This window comes from Ovis aries, chromosome 20 (genome assembly GCF_016772045.2).
Source record: "Ovis aries strain OAR_USU_Benz2616 breed Rambouillet chromosome 20, ARS-UI_Ramb_v3.0, whole genome shotgun sequence".
NCBI lineage: Eukaryota > Metazoa > Chordata > Mammalia > Artiodactyla > Bovidae > Ovis > Ovis aries.
Window position 1 is genome coordinate 16741836 of NC_056073.1, and position 15949 is coordinate 16757784.

Consider the following 15949-nt stretch of genomic DNA (forward strand, 5'->3'; position numbering starts at 1 on the left):
CCCTACAGAGATTGAAGACATGCCGCCATTCGAGCCACGGGTGTTCACGGCCGGCAGTGAGGAGCGGGTGGCCTGCCCGCCCCCCCAGGGTCTGCCAGAGCCCAGTGTGTGGTGGGAGCACGCAGGAGCCCGGCTGCCCGCCCACGGCAGGGTCTACCAGCAGGGCCACGAGCTGGTGTTTGCCAGCACTGCTGAGAGCGATGCTGGTGTCTACACCTGCCACGCGGCCAACCTGGCCGGTCAGCGGCAACAGGATGTCAACATCACTGTGGCCAGTAAGCTCCTGTTCCCTGAAGGGCGAGGAGGGGAGGAGCCCCGGTCCCAGGGAGTCTTAGGCTCTGGCTGTGATGATGCTCAGAGTCAGCCCTGGAGCTCTCCTGAGGTCACCCCTCAGCTCTGAGCCCTGCTGACATGGGAACCATTCCTCTGCTGGACGGTGATATTGGAGTGGAGGGTGGTGAACCAGACACAGAGGTTGGGGTGACAGCCCTCCCTGAAAGCGGTCCTCTGGCTGCAGCGGACAGGGCACTAGAGACCCGGTCACACTCTGTCCCCAGTGCACAAAGTGACCACGATAGAGAGTTACCTGCTTTGCTAGGGCTCAGTTTCCTCATCTATTAAAATAGAGCTGATAACCCATGACCTCCCTTACAAGATGGTCAGAAAGATCAGTGAAGCAGGTAAAAAAGACTTTTTTTTCCTTATTGGGAAGGTGATATGGACAAAGTTATAGGTAGTAATTACTGTATCTGTTATACTCGCCAAATTTCTACAAAGAACTATCCAGCGTGACACTGTGACCTGGAGAAGGTGTAGCGCTGGGCCATGGAGCGATCCTGGGAGCTGGGAGATCTAGAATCTCAGCCAGATTCCACTTTGAAACCTGCAACATCACGTTATAAAGAGATGCAAGGGACGGGAGGACTGTTAACAGGCATCTTGACACACAGTCTGCCCCACCAAGTCAGAGGATGAGAAGTCCTTCCAGGAACTGAGCCTGAGTGCAACATTTTCAAAAGATGACTCTGGCTGTTCTGAGAAGACTAGATTGTTAGGGTCAAGATTCTAAACAGGAAAGCAGTTAATAGATGACCGTAATTATCTTGGAGATGTTGAAGGGACTTGAACAGAGGTGATAGCGGTGGAGGCAAGAGGTGGTGAAGTTCAGATACATTTTATTTCTTAGAAAAATTTTTATTTGGCTGCACTGGCTTGTAGTTGTGACACGCTAGACCTTCAGTCTTTGTTGTGGCATGTAGGGTCTAGTTCACTGATCAGGGATTGAACCTGGGCCCCCTGCATTGGGAGCACAGAGTCTTAGCCACTGGACCACCCGGGAAGTCCTGGGATAACATTTTAGAGCTGAGGTAGATGGGGTTTGTGTAGAATGAATGTGATTGGGTGAGGTTGCAGGGAAAGCCATAGAGAGAGAAGTCAGCTAAGTTTTTGGCCTATACGATTGGCTGGATAGCGGTCTGTTTACTGAGAGGAAACTATGATGAGCAAGTTTGGGGAGAAATCAAGCATTCTCTTTTACACATATAAAAGTGCCTGTTAGATATCCAGCTGGAGATGCCAATAGGATTTGCAGGTCTGAAGTTCATGGGGGAGGTCAGGAGCCAGGCTCTAGGTTTGGGACTCATCTACTTGGATAGTATTGAAGGCCATCAACTGGCCATTGTTCCAGGGCATATTTAGCCAAAACAGAAATTTGAGGACAGAGCCTTGGAGGGTTCTGGTATAAGAAAGCCAGGATTCTGGAGTCATGCAGACCAGAGTTTTCAATCCTCTGTTGTGCATTAGAAATCATTATTTCTTTGAACTGCTGTCTTATCTGTAAAATGGATATAGAAATGCATACCTCAGGGGTTTATTGTGGCCCTGAACTAAGATAATGTTAGGAAGGTTCTGGTACCTGGGCCTTCACGCAGTTATCACGCAGTAATCACTGAAGCAGACAGGGTTTCTAAACTCAGAGCCTGGGGGAGGTGGGTAATTAGAATTTCCTAGGATTGGATCCATGGGTTTTGGGGGCGTGTTGATCAACTTTCTGTTTCCTCTTTGTCCTTCTAAGCGGTGCCCACATGGCTGGAGAAGCCCCAGGACAGCCAGCTGGAGGAGGGCAAGCCGGGCTATTTGCATTGCCTGACCCAGGCCACACCCAAACCCACAGTCGTCTGGTATAGAAACCAGATGCTCATCTCCGAGGTGAGGACGAGGGTTGCTGCTGGAGGACTGGGGGCCACGGGGTCTTCTGTGCTCATCTCCCCCGTGCGCTTTCCCCCGAGGCAGCCCCAGAGAGAGGCTGGTGGGGGGCAGGCGGAGACCCGCACGTCTCTCGTGTTGCAGGACTCGAGGTTCGAGGTCTTCAAGAACGGGACCCTGCGCATCAACAGCGTGGAGGTGTACGACGGGACATGGTACCGCTGCGTGAGCAGTACGCCCGCTGGCAGCATCGAGGCCCAGGCCCGCGTCCAAGTGCTGGGTGAGCTGGCGCCTGGCCCGGCGGGCAGGAGAGGACCGGGGAGGGAACCGCAGGGCCCAGGATCTTCAGGCCTGCCGCCTCAAGCCCTCCCTTTCCTGCTCCTGAAACAGAAAAGCTCAAGTTCACACCACCACCCCGGCCACAGCAGTGCATGGAGTTTGACAAGGAGGCCACGGTGCCCTGCTCAGCCACAGGCCGGGAGAAGCCCACTATTAAGTGGGTCCGGGCAGGTGAGTACCCTGTGGGCGTGGAGTGGGGGGTTGGTAACAGGCAGTCCACTGGTCAGATGTGTGCCTGTCTCAGGACCAGCTGAGTGCCTGGTACTGCGGGACAGACAAGAAATGTAGGGGCCGATTTATACTCCAGTTAGAAGAAGGAAGCCAGACATAAAAGAGGTCAGGTTACAGTGTTACACAATGTATAGGATGGTTCAGGGCACCAAGTGATTGGATTGGTCCAGACAGGGCTGTTAAAGTCCTCCCTTTCTAAAATAGTCATCCTTTCCAACATAAAAGTAATCCTTTAGAAAACTTTGGGAGAAACTAATGCATAATCCCACCATCAACTGTCTCTGGGTGTGTACTGTTTTCTATGTACATCTTTTTGTTTTTACATAGCAGTTTTATTGTACATCTAATTTTCACTTACTATACGTCCATGAGTAAGTCATGCTTACTATAGAAATGGACGATGCAGATAACTGTATGTAATTTTATCTTTTTTTTTTAACTTAACATCATCAAGCATTTCCCCATGTTTTTATACACAAACATTGGACCATTGGTTTTGATAATTACAATAATATTCCAATAGTTGGGTTCACTGTAATTTACTTAAACATTCCCTAAATGTCTGATATTTGGGCTGCTAGCCATCCTCCCTTCCTTTCTCCCTACCTCTCGCTGTTTCTCTCACTCTTTGTCTTTTTTTTATTGCTGCAGTAAACATCTTTATGGCAAAGTTTTTTCTGGATTTGGGTTTATTTCCTTTGGGAAAGATTCCCAGAAATGGAATAATTTTGTATAAAAGGGTAGGCGCATTTTTACAACCCTTGATGTGAATGGCCAAATAGTTTTTTTTAAGGGCTTTTACGTTCCCATTAAGAGAGTGAGGTTGTCGATTGTGAGAAGCAAGTGGGCCCTCTCTGCTCAGGTGTCTGGGGGAGCGTTCTGTGGGGGATGAGGCTCAAAATGGGCAGGACAGTGGCAAAGAGCAGGACTAGGTGCTAGGAGTAGGGAGTGACAGGCAGTGATGGTGAGAACAGGGCAAATTCCACGCCCAGCCAGAAGTCCGGTGTGGTGGAAGTGGAGAGTTATACAAGGCTATAGAAGGAGGCGAGGCTGGAAAATTAGAAAAAGAGTGAGTAACAGGGACTCAACCCCTGGTTCAGGAGTTTGGACCTTGTCTGTGGGTAGGCTGGAGCAATGGCATGTTTTCAAGTGGAGGTGAGTGACTGAAGGCATTGCTAACCGTGATGGGACTCTGGTCCAGCCCATCATTCCCCCGTATATCCCCTGCAGATGGGAGCAGCCTCCCAGAGTGGGTGACAGACAACGCTGGGACCTTGCACTTCTCCCGGGTGACCCGTGACGACGCTGGCAACTACACCTGCATTGCCTCCAATGGGCTGCAGGGCCAGATCCGTGCCCATGTGCAGCTCACTGTGGCAGGTGCGACCGTGCCGGGCGCGGGGGCCGGGGCCGCGGCCTGCACCCCGCCAGCCCCACTGCTCACTGCTCCCTGCCCCTCGCCGGGCTCTTCCCATCCAGTGTTCATCACCTTCAAGGTGGAGCCGGAGCGCACCACGGTGTACCAGGGCCACACAGCCCTGCTGCGGTGCGAGGCCCAGGGGGACCCCAAGCCGCTCATTCAGTGGAAGGGCAAGGATCGCATCCTGGACCCCACCAAGCTGGGACCCAGGTAGGCCGTCTCCTCCTCCCCACCCCGCTGCCTCCCCTGCAGCTCGGGCTCCTGGGGGCCAGCCAGGTGGGCAACGCTGGGGCTTCTCTCCCGGCAGGATGCACATCTTCCAGAACGGCTCCCTGGTGATCCACGACGTGGCCCCCGAGGACTCGGGCCGCTACACCTGCATCGCGGGCAACAGCTGCAACATCAAGCACACGGAGGCGCCCCTCTATGTCGTGGGTATGGGGCCCGCAGGGCTGTCCTGCATGGAAGTGGGGGGCCCGACTTCTTCCTCATCCTTGTTCTCATCAGCCCTGTACACAAAAGGCATTGAAACTGTTCTTTGCAATGGGGGCGGGGATTCTGGGTCCCCTCCTCGGGGCCAGCACACAGGCAGTCTCAGGTTCCTTGCCCTGACCTGGGATGTCGTTGACACCTTCCACAGCTGGGGTGTGTGAGCCTGTGGCGGTGGGGGGTGCTCTTGTCCTGAGTTGCTTCCTCCCAGGCCTGTCCTCGTGGTCCTGCGTGGGTGGGGAGAGGATGAGGCCAGGCTGCAGCAGCATGTGGTTCCTTTGCCCTGGATAACCAGAGGGTGAAAGGTGTAAGGCCCTGAGTAGGGCCTGGGACTGGGGATTTGGGCCTGACTTCTGCTGATCCCCAGCTCTGTGCTCCTCCAGGTGGTATTTCCTCTTTTTTCTCTCTGTTAAGGTGGGAGTGGTTTGAGCAAGAGCCTTTCAAACTTTTTTGGTTCAGCAGCAGAACTGGTTTTCTGAATATTTATTTATTTATTTTTAATGTGTAATTTACTCTGTCTGGCTGTTCCGAATCTTAGTTGCAGCGTGTGGGACCAAGTTCCCTGACCAGGATGGGAACCTGGGCCTCCTGCATTTGAGAGTGCAGAGTCTTAGCCCCTGAACCAGCAAGGAAGTCCCAGAATTGGTTTTTTAGACAGGGTTTTCCGTGGAACTTTAAATGGATAAAGTGAAGTGGTGGCCTCTGGTTGAAGCCACTGGGTGTGTGTGTCAACTGGGGGCTCCTGGATGGCCTCCCCCCTTGGGCCGTTCTCCCACCTGGCACCTCTTTCTCCATGGGACCCAAGGCCACTGAAAGCCTGTAGACTAGAAGATCCTTCTGCAAAAGTGTTTCTTTAACCTGCTCTGTGCTGGGCGATGGCTGGGGTTATAAATTAGAAGTTCCCACATGCAGCTCTGTAGGGCCTGACTCAAGATTTCAAGTCACTAAGGACGCTTGTTAACAATGGTGTGGGTTTGTGATGGGGCCGACTGTGGTGTGCTTCTGATGTGTGTCCTGGGCTTGTGTCTGGGTTCAGAAACAGCCTGGAAATCACTCAAATCCTGCAGAGCTCTCTCTGGCCTCAGTGGGCCCCCAGGAACTGGACCTTGTTGAAGCCAGTGACAGGGGTGACCCTCCGAGGTTGCTCCGGCTTGGTCAGGGCATCAAGTAGTCCCGGAGGCTGTTGAATGTGTGCAGTGGAGAGAGCCGGCAGAGCAGTAGGGCTGCATTCGCCCTAGTTGCCCCTGCCTACACCTGTCTGTGTGTCTCTCAGACAAGCCAGTGCTGGAGGAATCGGAGGGCCCGGGCAGCCCTCCCCCCTACAAGATGATCCAGACCATCGGGCTGTCGGTGGGCGCCGCTGTGGCCTACATCATCGCCGTGCTGGGCCTCATGTTCTACTGCAAGAAGCGCTGCAAGGCCAAGCGGCTTCAGAAGCAGCCGGAGGGCGAGGAGCCAGAGATGGAGTGCCTCAACGGTGAGGGGCCCTGGAAGAGGGAGGCGGTGCCGCGCGCAGGTGCTGAGCGCCCTCCAGTGGCCGTGGAGGAAAGTGCAGCATTTGGAGCCAAAGCAGAGCCGCACCCACCCCCTTCCCCGCTCAACCCCCGCCCCCATGTTGGCTGATTCCCAGGGCCTCTGCTTCTGAGCAGCCTGGCTCAAGTCTTCCTCATTGGAGTCTCAGGCTAGCCTCCTGTGTTTCCCTGCCTTTTCCCTGCAGTTCTAAACCACAGGCATAATTTCACTATAGGGCTTCCCTGGTAGCTCACCTGGTAAAGAATCCACCTGCAATGTAGGAGGCCCTGGTTTGATTTCTGGGTCGGGAAGGTCCCCTGGAGAAGGGATAGGCTTCCTTGATGGCTCAGCTGGTAAAAAATCTGCCTGTAATGTGGGAGACCTGGGTTTGATCCCTGGGTTGGGAAGATCCCCTGAAGAAGGGAACGGCTACCCACTAGTATTCTGGCCTGGAGAATTCCATGGACTGTATAGTCTTTGGGGTCACCAAGAGTCGGACACGACTGAGCGACTTTCACTCCCAGCCCCCACCCCTCCACCCGCCCCCCTGGAGCTGGCTGATTCTCAGGGCCTCCACTTCTGAGCAGCCTGGCTCAAATGCATTAGCGTTTCCTTGCACATCTTGTCTCTCCCTCCGCTAGTCTTTGAGTTTACTGAGGTGGGGTGGGGGGCTCGGTCTGCCTGTTTCCCTCCTCCTACCCTTCCTCTCCTCCACCGGGAGCCCCCTAGGGACACGGCTGTGTCTCCCCTCTCATTTTAGGGGTTTAGGAGCAGGACTAGAGTTCCCCTTGTTGTGATTTTTAGAGCCTTTGTGCCTGTTTAGAGCTTTGCACCTAGGAGACCCTATGAAAGCAAAAACCTTTATGTCACCAGGCTGTCCAGGGACCAGTGACTCAGCTGAGACTTGTGCTGTCTCTTTTCAAAGATTGTAATCGGCTATGTCAATAAGTGGTCAGACCCTAAGGAGTGCTGGGCTCCCTCTCCCCAGCCCCTTCTGTTCGTTGACCAGATTGTGTGTGGACATTGTGTAGATCAGAAGGATTGGATCCCTTTGGTGGGAGTGGGAGATTGTGGGAAAGAATTACAGCCCCCGTGGTGGCCAGTCTCATCCTCACTCCCCCTCGCCCCCTCTTCCCAGGCGGGCCTCTGCAGAACGGACAGCCCTCGGCCGAGATCCAGGAGGAGGTGGCCTTGACCAGCTTGGGCTCCGGTTCCGCCGCCACCAGCAAGCGCCACAGCACGAGCGACAAGATGCACTTCCCGCGGGCCAGCCTGCAGCCCATCACCACGCTGGGTGTGTTGCCATGGCCACCATCCCCCCCCAACCCCCCCACCCCCACTTAACTAGAGGCTCCAGGTCTGTCTTCAGCTACACCAGGGGCTGGTGCCTCTGGAGGCCCTGAAGCCCAGAACCTCGGAAACAGAGGGAGCATCAGGGCGGCCGGGCCCAGTGGGTCCCCGTGTGCCCGTTGTCCCCATCCCACCCCCGAGATCTTTGTCATTCGTGTGTATCATTCACTTGATGTTTTCTTTAGATTGACTTTCTCTTACCTTTCAAAAAAATTGAGCTCTGTCGACTCGATGGACATGAGTCTGAGCAAACTCCGGGAGATAGTGAAGGACAGGGAGGCCTGGCATGCTGCAGTCTATGCGGTCGCAAAGAGTCAGACGTGACTGAGTGACTGAACAAAAACAACAAGCTTAGTTGTAGGAAAAACTGAGAAGTTATGGATCTGTGTTTTATGGGTATAGGTTAAAGTATAGAAGACGTGTTAACAGTGAATCACCTAAAATTCTCATACAGACCACCTTCTAGAAAGTACTGTTAATCTGACCCCTTTATTTCACTGTTAGAGACTGCCAGTCCCAGGGCCGAAGGGGAAGGGGTTCGCTCAGAGTTGCACACACAGCCGGTGCCACTCCTGGTCTAGCTGGGCGGGAGCAGAGAGACGCCTCCGCATGTGACCCCGGCCAGGTGCCTCCCAAGTCAGGGGCATCCTCAGCTGGCTGACTCAGTCCTATGCCCACAGGCAAGAGCGAGTTTGGGGAGGTGTTCCTGGCGAAGGCACAGGGCTTGGAAGAAGGGCTGCCTGAGACCCTGGTGCTCGTGAAGAGCCTGCAGAGCCGGGACGAGCAGCAGCAGCTGGACTTCCGGAGGGAGTTCGAGATGTTTGGGAAGCTGAACCACGCCAACGTGGTGCGGCTGCTGGGGCTGTGCCGCGAGGCAGAGCCGCACTACATGGTGCTGGAGTACGTGGACTTGGTAGGCGGCTGGGGGCGCCCTGGGGGCTCGGGCGGGGGCGGCGCCCGACCTGGGGGGGGCAGTGATGGGAGCCTGCGTCGCCACCGTGAGGTGTTCAGCCGCCGTCCCCCCAGCTCCGACCCTGCCTTTCCTTACCCTCAGCCCCTTTCCCACCTGCTGGCCCCCTGTCTGGGGTTTGGTCCCAGTTTTCTTCCAGCTTCTTCCTCAGCCCAGCGGCAGGGACGCCTTCCAGGCCCTTTTCCCTGACTCTGGTTTCCTTTGGTTTGCCATTTCTCACTCTCCCCAGGGCCTGTCAGCCCTTGAGAATAAACATAAGGAGAACCTGGCTTTGCTTTCCCTGCAGCCGGTACCACTGGAGGGACAGCGTTCGCTTAGCCACCGGCCTTCTCTCTCTCCCCGCTGGTGCTGCCCGGCCCTGCCCCTCACTCTGCAGTCCCGGGCTCACTGGGTCTAGTCCCCTTGGTCCTCGAAAATGGCTGCATGGCAGACGCTGCAGCTCGGGTGCAGGAAGGGCGAGGAGTGACCCTCGTCTTTCCATGAACGAGGGCTTCCGAGCACTTGGCGCATGTTTCTGCCGCTAGGGTCCCATCTGTGTTAGGTCTAGAGGACGAGGCTTTCCTGCCGGGGGTCTGTGAAGACCGAGGGTCGGGGGCCGTGTTTTGCCTGCCTGTCTGGGGGCTCCCCCGAGGGCAGCAGTGACTGTCCTCCTCCCTTTCTGACCCGGAGCCTCTAGGACAGGGTCTCCCACCTCTGGAATCTGATGCCTGATGACCTGAGGTGGAGCTGATGGAATCGTGGTAGAAACAAACTGTGCATGATGAATGTAATGCGCTTGAGCTGGTCTGAAACCATCCCCTCCCAGACTGTGGAAAAACTTGTCTTCCACGAAACTGGTCCCTAGTGCCAAAAAGCCTGGGGACCGCTGTTCTAGGAGATGCTTCCTGTAAGTTTTAGTTGCCACTAGACTCTCCCCTGGGAGGGGCTCTGGGCTGAGGGTCGGGCAGTCAGGTCAGGGGTCCTCACCCCCTCCCACTGGGGCAGGCGCCCTGTGAGCACCCACTGGGGTTGGGTTTGGGGTCGGGGGGATACCAGCTGGGCTGTGACCCGACAGAGATGCTGGGTTTTTCCTCAGGGAGATCTTAAACAGTTCCTGAGGATTTCCAAGAGCAAGGATGAGAAGCTGAAGTCGCAGCCCCTCAGCACAAAGCAGAAGGTGAGGATGGTGGGGGTCGGGGGTCGGGAGCCTGGCGGTCTTCTAGCAGGTGCTCTGGTGGAGCGCTGCCTGCGGGCCAGGCCCCGAGGTGAGCACTCAGGGAGCACAGTGATCCTCTGGGATGGCGTCACTTCCCTGCAGTGGGTAGAGACACTGAGGCTGAGATGGGCCAAGTGACCGGTCGCAGCCTGTGAGCCGCCCTGTGTGGCCCCACTGCTTTTGTGGAGAAGCGCCGCCCTTGGCCCGGGCTATGGAGCACGACGGCTGCGGAGGGCGCTGAGCTGAAGGGGCAGCCGGCAGCCCAGGCGTCTGGAGGCCGGTGGGGCTGGGCGCGGCCCTGAGCGTGTTCCCTCATCCCCCGAGGGTGTGGATGGGCCGCCAGGGTTTCACCGCCTGTGGTTTTCACGCTTTTGCTCTCACTCAGGCTGTGGGCTGCCCAGCCTTTCCTTCCGGTTCTGCTCCTGCCTCTGGCACAGAGCCCTGGCCAGGGCCCTGTGGAGGCACAGACCTGGGCTGAAACAGTGAAGAAGGGAATGCTTCCTACGACCCCCTGTCCGCCTCGGACCTTGCCTTCTGTGCCCAGTTCTCCCTGCCCACCGCCTCCTCCCCTCCCCTCCCCCCTCCCTGCTTCCATGTGACCAGGTACTCTGTGTCCACGGTGACAGTGATGTCACCACATAAGCAAGCAAAGCTCAGGGCAGGAGGCAGACTGCTGGGCCTCCTTTCCGGGTGACTGTTCCCGGCCTGGAGGCTGACCCGGGTCATGGCAAGGTGTGGCTGGTTGATCAGGCACCGGGGGTGGGGGGAACCCTGGCTGCCCTCGATCTCTCTCCAGGAGCAGCTCTGTGACCTTCAGGCTGACCTCTTCCCATCACAGGTGAATTTGCTGAGGCCTGGACAAGGCCAGTGAGCTGGCCTCCTGGTGTGGTGTCCCTGCCTCCGTCTCTGAGAAGCCACAGGACAGTTTGCAGTGGCTGGAGATGGGATACTGCAGGACAGGATAGCTCTTGCCAGCTGGATGGGATGTCAGGACCCCAGAGCTCACAAACGAGAGCACGCAGGGAACCAGTGAATTGTCATTGGGCCAGTCATGGTGCCCAGGGCCCTTGGGAATCCAAACTTGAGGCTGTGGGGTGTCCTTGGGCACTAAAGATCTGGGGGGAGAGCTTGGATAAACGAATGGAGCACATGCTTTACAGACTTCAGATAAGAGACGGCAAGAGACATAAAGAATGTCATAAGAGACGCAAGAGACCTTGAAGATGTCCGTGTCCTTTAGGTGGACAGACAATCTTAACAAAGAAAGCCACTCAAATTCAAGTCTTCAGGATAAGAAGTAGGTGAATGGTGGGAGAAGGGGAGCCTAGGTATGTTGTTGTGGCTGGGACAGGGGTGTAGGCAAGGAACAGGAAGTCAGTTATTTCCTTCACGTGACCTGAGGGAATCTGGCTGAAATCATCACCACCTTTGCTGAAGATCTCTTGCACACTTTGTTACCCAAGCATCTTGAACTTGATGGGGAAACTTCAATAAGTTGGTTTCCACACTCTCCGAGGACAGTATTCTGCATTGGATGGTGGGGGAAGGACGAAACACTGTAAATTTCTGGACCATACCTCAGACTTATGGCAGAGTCTTTGCGAGTGGGATCTGAAGGCCGAAAGTTTTCAAATAAGCTCTCCAGCTGATTCTTAAGCTAATTAAGGTTTAAGGAGCCTTGGGATAGGACAGTGGCTTGAAATGGTTTTGCTTAGAGTCTCCTATAAGAAATGCATTTTATATCATGGCCCAGCACATCCCCCCCCCCCCCGCCCCACACATACACACTTAAAGCTAAAATTAAGCTTTCACAACACTGTATTTGATGCTATTAATATTTCTCATCCTGTATTTATTTTTAACCCACTAAATTGATTTTGAGAACTATACGGGTCTTTTTTTAAAGAAATTATTTTTTGGCTAAGCTGGCTCTTTGTTGCTGCACGTGGGCTTTCTTTAGTTGCAGAGAGTGGGGACGATTCTCTACTTGCGGTGCTGGGGCTTCTTGATCTGGTGGCTTCTCGTTCTGGTGGCTTCTCTTTTCCTGGAACACAGGCTCTGAGCTCTTCAGTTTCAGTAGCTGTAGCATGCGAGCTCCGTAGTTGAGACTTGCTGACTCTAGGGGGTGCAGGCTTCAGTAACTCTGACACCAGGGCTCAGTAGTTGTAGTGCATAGGCTTAATCGCTCCACCACATGTGGAATCTTCCCAGAGCAGGGATCGAACCTGGGTCCCCTGCATTGGCAGGCAGATTCCTATCCACTGCCCTAGCAGCGCTTCCCGGGTGGCTGAGCTGGTAAAGAATCCTCCTACAATGCAGGAGACCCCAGTTCGACTCCTGGGTTGGGAAGATCCCCAGGAGAAGGGTCAGGCTACCCACTCCAGTATTCATGGGCTTCTCTGGTGGCTTTACCGTCTGATGGTAAACAATCCACCTGCAGTGCAGGAGACCTGGGTTTGATCCCTGAGTTGGAAAGATCCCATGGAGGAGGGCATGGCAACCCACTCCGGTATTCTTGCCTGGAGAATCCCCGTGGACAGAGGAGCCTGGCGGGGGCTAGGGTCCATGGAGTCGCAAAAAGTCAGACACAACTGAGCGACTAAGCACAGCCCAGCACTAGCAGGGAAGTTCCCATGTGGGTTTTGACGGGTAGTTTGAAAAACTTCCTTTGGGGGATTCCGTGAAAATGAAAATCCTTAAGAAAGGCACATCAAACCTTGTTAGATGCTTTCTTGTGCTAATAATGTAGTGAGCCGCTGTGCCACTTTATGTTTCTAGGGTCCTTCCTGGGGGGACGGAAGGAGAACATGGTCAGATTTTAAAGGGAGACGGAGTGGTAGGCAGGCTGCTCCTTGGTCAGCTACAGCTGGAATGAGAGTGCCGTGCTTGGTGTGGGTGAGCTGCTGGGAGTCCCAGGAGGATTCCTGGTCTGCAGTGGAGGAGATCAAAGATGTGCGGAAACGTCCCTGGTGGTCCAGTGGCTAAGACTCTGCACTCCCAGTGCAGGGGGCCCAGGTTTGATCCCTGGTCAGGGAGCTAGATCCCACATATTGAAACCAAGCTAAGAGTTCATATGCCGCAACTAAATTTCCTGCATACTGCAACTGAGACCCTAAATAAATACGTAAAATATTTTTAAAAAGAACATACGAGGGCCCTAGGTATTGGCATGGTTGTAGGTGATGCTCGTTAAAGTGGTTGATAAGGTGAAGGGTTTTGAAGTCTGAGCCCTGTAACCTGTGACTTCTTCATGGATCATCTGCAGACTAGTGACGGGCAGGAGCAGGCTAGTACACCTGGTGCCCACTTTTGCTTTAAGCAGTCAGAAGCTGGACAGGAAGCGCCGGCTGTCTGAGTAGACCCAGGAAGTGTCACAGGGGCTTGGCCAGAACTCAGGCGAGCCCCCAGGGTATAAAAGTTGGAAGGAAGGGTGGGTCTGGTCTTCACCAAAGTGCAAGTCTTTGTAACAGTGTTTGAAGATTAATCCCGTGGCCATCCGATGGCGGCTCGCCCAGCAATAAGAAAACACTTAATTGGCTGGGGTTAACAGCATTCCCTTTTACTGTCCTCGCTCAGCCAGTATTTCCAGAAGCACTGCCTCTCTGGAAAGATGGCAAGTTGGTCACCGAGCCAAGTCCTCTCTCTTCTGCTCCTATGACTAGCAGCAGATTGAGGAGCTTGTGAGCCAGAGCAGAGAGGGCAGGGTGAGGAGGAAGGCGAGTCCACGGGAGCTCGTGACAAAAGCCTTTGTCTGTTGTTTAGCGACAACCAGACAAGACTGGACATTGCCCTGGGGCTCTGACGCCTGAAGTGGAGTGTCCATTTCTGAGGCCTTTTTACCATCAGTGGTACTTGAGGCTTTCTGAGGATGACAGCCTGGGAACCAGAGCTCTTGGGGGAGCAGTCTCTGCTTTTCTGTGGAGAATAACTGTCGGGCCCTGCACCCAGGGAGGGCTCAGTCATCCTCGTGGACCCATTGACCTGACCTCTCCTCACTGGCCCGCACAGTCATTTGGAAGCTCTCCAGAGATTTTGTGGCTTTACCTTAAACAAAAATTATGATTATTTTCATTTGTCTGCACCTGCTGTTAGTAGTGGCACACAGCGTGTGAAATCTCTGCTTGTGACCTGCAAACCCTTAGTTACGGCATGTGGGATCTAGTTCCCTGACCAGGAATTGAACTCAGGCCCCCTGCCTTGGGAGTGTGGAGTCCTAGCCCCTGGATCACCAGTTAAGTCCTGTGGCTTCCGTTTTGATAAGGAAAATGCACCAGGAAGATGAGCTTTCCTGCTTGTGGCCTGAGTTCAGCCCGTTTGCATCTGCAGTGTCGGTCGATATATTGGATCTTGAGCATGTCCGGGTTGGTGATGGTTCGGGTCAGCCCTGCCTAATAGAACTTCCCTCGGTGGTAGAAACGTTCCATGCCTGTGCCATCCAGTGTGGAAGGCCCCAGCCCTGTGGGGTTATTGAGCACTTAGGATGTGGCTAGAGAGACTGAGGAACTGAATTTTTATGTTACTAAAGCTTTTACTAACTTAAGTAGCTGGGAGCTACTGTTCTGGACAGTTGAGGTATAGATCGTTTTTGTTTGTTAAAATGTTTGTTTATTTGACTGGACCGGATCCTAGCTGCAGCACACGTGATCTTCAGGGGTGGCATGTGGGATTTTTAGTTGCTAGTTGTGACACGTGGACACTTTGTTCCAGCACGTGGGATCTAGTTCCCTGACCAGGGATCAAACCTGAGTCCCCTGCATTGGGAGCACAGAGTCTTAGCCACTGCACCACCAGGGATGTCCATACTGTTTTTTTAAATTTTTCTTGACTGAGAAAAAAAAAAAGTGCTTTTTTTACATCACAATGCAACATAGACATGTATATATATGAAGAACGTTCCATGAATGATACTGACCCTTACCAAGTATGATGCTCTCTGATATTTTCAATCCCCCCAAAAAATGCTGATGAAAATTCAGTAAGTGGGTTTTGTGACCTTCTAATAGGTTGTGAGCACAGTTAGCAAACCTCTAGTGGGGGCAGCGAAGCCTGCAGGGATCTCACGGGCCAGAGCACGCAGACCGAGGGCTGCTTTCACAGTGACCCTGCTGCCAGTGTGTTCGGACTCGGATCCTCTGTCCGCCCTGCAGTGACCCTGGGGGCCAGGCCATTGAAGCTGCTCGGGCTCAGCCTGGGATGCGGAGGGGCCAGTCCACAGGCAGCAGCCCACCGCTTGCCTCCCTGATGGCAGGTCGCTGTTTCTGGGCCCCTGCCTGGTGAGGTGACCCGGGAGGGCCAGCTGTGGTGCTGAGGGAAGAGCCAGGCTTTGGCATCAGCCTGGACTGTGGGCAAAGCTGAGGAGTCCACCTCACAGGGAGCTGGCAGGGCAGCAGCCAGCCTGGCTCAGCAAGTGCCCTGACTCCTTCTCTCTGACTCCTTCCTGCCCTGGGGTAAGGTGGGAGCAGCCCCTCGACCACTCACATTCACTTTTGCACCCTTTTGAACTTCAGGGACCAAGAATCACACTAAACATAATCAGACAATATCAGGTGTGTCCAGGGTGGTATGGCTGTGTATGCGTGCCTATTCAGTCGCTTTAGCCATTTCCGACTTTTGAGACCTCATGGACTGTAGCCCACCCCATGGACTGTAGCCCCATGGACTGTCCACGTAGCCTGGTGGACAGAAAATCCTCTGTCCATGTGATTTTCCAGGCAAGAATACTGGAGTGCGTTGCCATTTCCTCCTTCAGGGCATCTTCCTGACCCAGAGATCAAACCCATACCTCCAGCTGCTTCTGTATTGAAGGCAGATTCTTTACCTGTGAGCCACCGAGAAGCCCTGGTACGGCCATAGATAGTCTTGGTTAATCTGTGACATACTCTCATTGGTCCACACACAGGCTGCTTTTGTTTCTGTATTATTTTTTATGTGTTTGTTGGCCTCTGTGTGTGTGTGTGTGTGTTTGATTAAACTTCATTTTGATATTTCAAACTTAAAAGACTATAATAGTAAGGTTCAAGGAACTCCTATAGACTCTTTATCCAGATTGTTTATTTTGCCTAGTTTGCTTTATTCTTCTCTATCTATGTATATTATTATTTTAATGCATTTTTCTGAACTATTGGAGATAAGCTGAAGGCTTTTGACCTTTTATAATCAGATATGTGGCAAATGATACCTTGTTGGGTCTTAATTAGTATTTTCTTGATCACCGATGATACTGGTCATTGGCCATGTT

The 15949-nt window shown here is 53.8% G+C and overlaps 1 protein-coding gene and 1 non-coding gene across 3 annotated transcripts in view; both read left to right on the forward strand.

Annotated features, from left to right (window-relative positions):
- The window catches only part of PTK7 (protein tyrosine kinase 7 (inactive)), a 62732-nt gene that overhangs the window by 41779 nt on the left and 5004 nt on the right, over nucleotides 1-15949 (forward strand). For both annotated transcript variants that reach the window (XM_027958974.3, XM_027958973.3), the window contains exons 7-17: nucleotides 9-275; nucleotides 2075-2208; nucleotides 2350-2485; nucleotides 2596-2715; nucleotides 4006-4155; nucleotides 4255-4405; nucleotides 4503-4630; nucleotides 5958-6161; nucleotides 7335-7490; nucleotides 8227-8459; nucleotides 9592-9672. In XM_027958974.3, the coding sequence (XP_027814775.1) occupies nucleotides 9-275; nucleotides 2075-2208; nucleotides 2350-2485; nucleotides 2596-2715; nucleotides 4006-4155; nucleotides 4255-4405; nucleotides 4503-4630; nucleotides 5958-6161; nucleotides 7335-7490; nucleotides 8227-8459; nucleotides 9592-9672 (1760 nt within the window). The remainder of the gene's footprint in view (nucleotides 1-8; nucleotides 276-2074; nucleotides 2209-2349; nucleotides 2486-2595; nucleotides 2716-4005; nucleotides 4156-4254; nucleotides 4406-4502; nucleotides 4631-5957; nucleotides 6162-7334; nucleotides 7491-8226; nucleotides 8460-9591; nucleotides 9673-15949) is intronic.
- On the forward strand, nucleotides 12675-12747 carry TRNAG-CCC (transfer RNA glycine (anticodon CCC)). Its single transcript has one exon. It is a non-coding gene; the product is annotated as a tRNA-Gly (tRNA).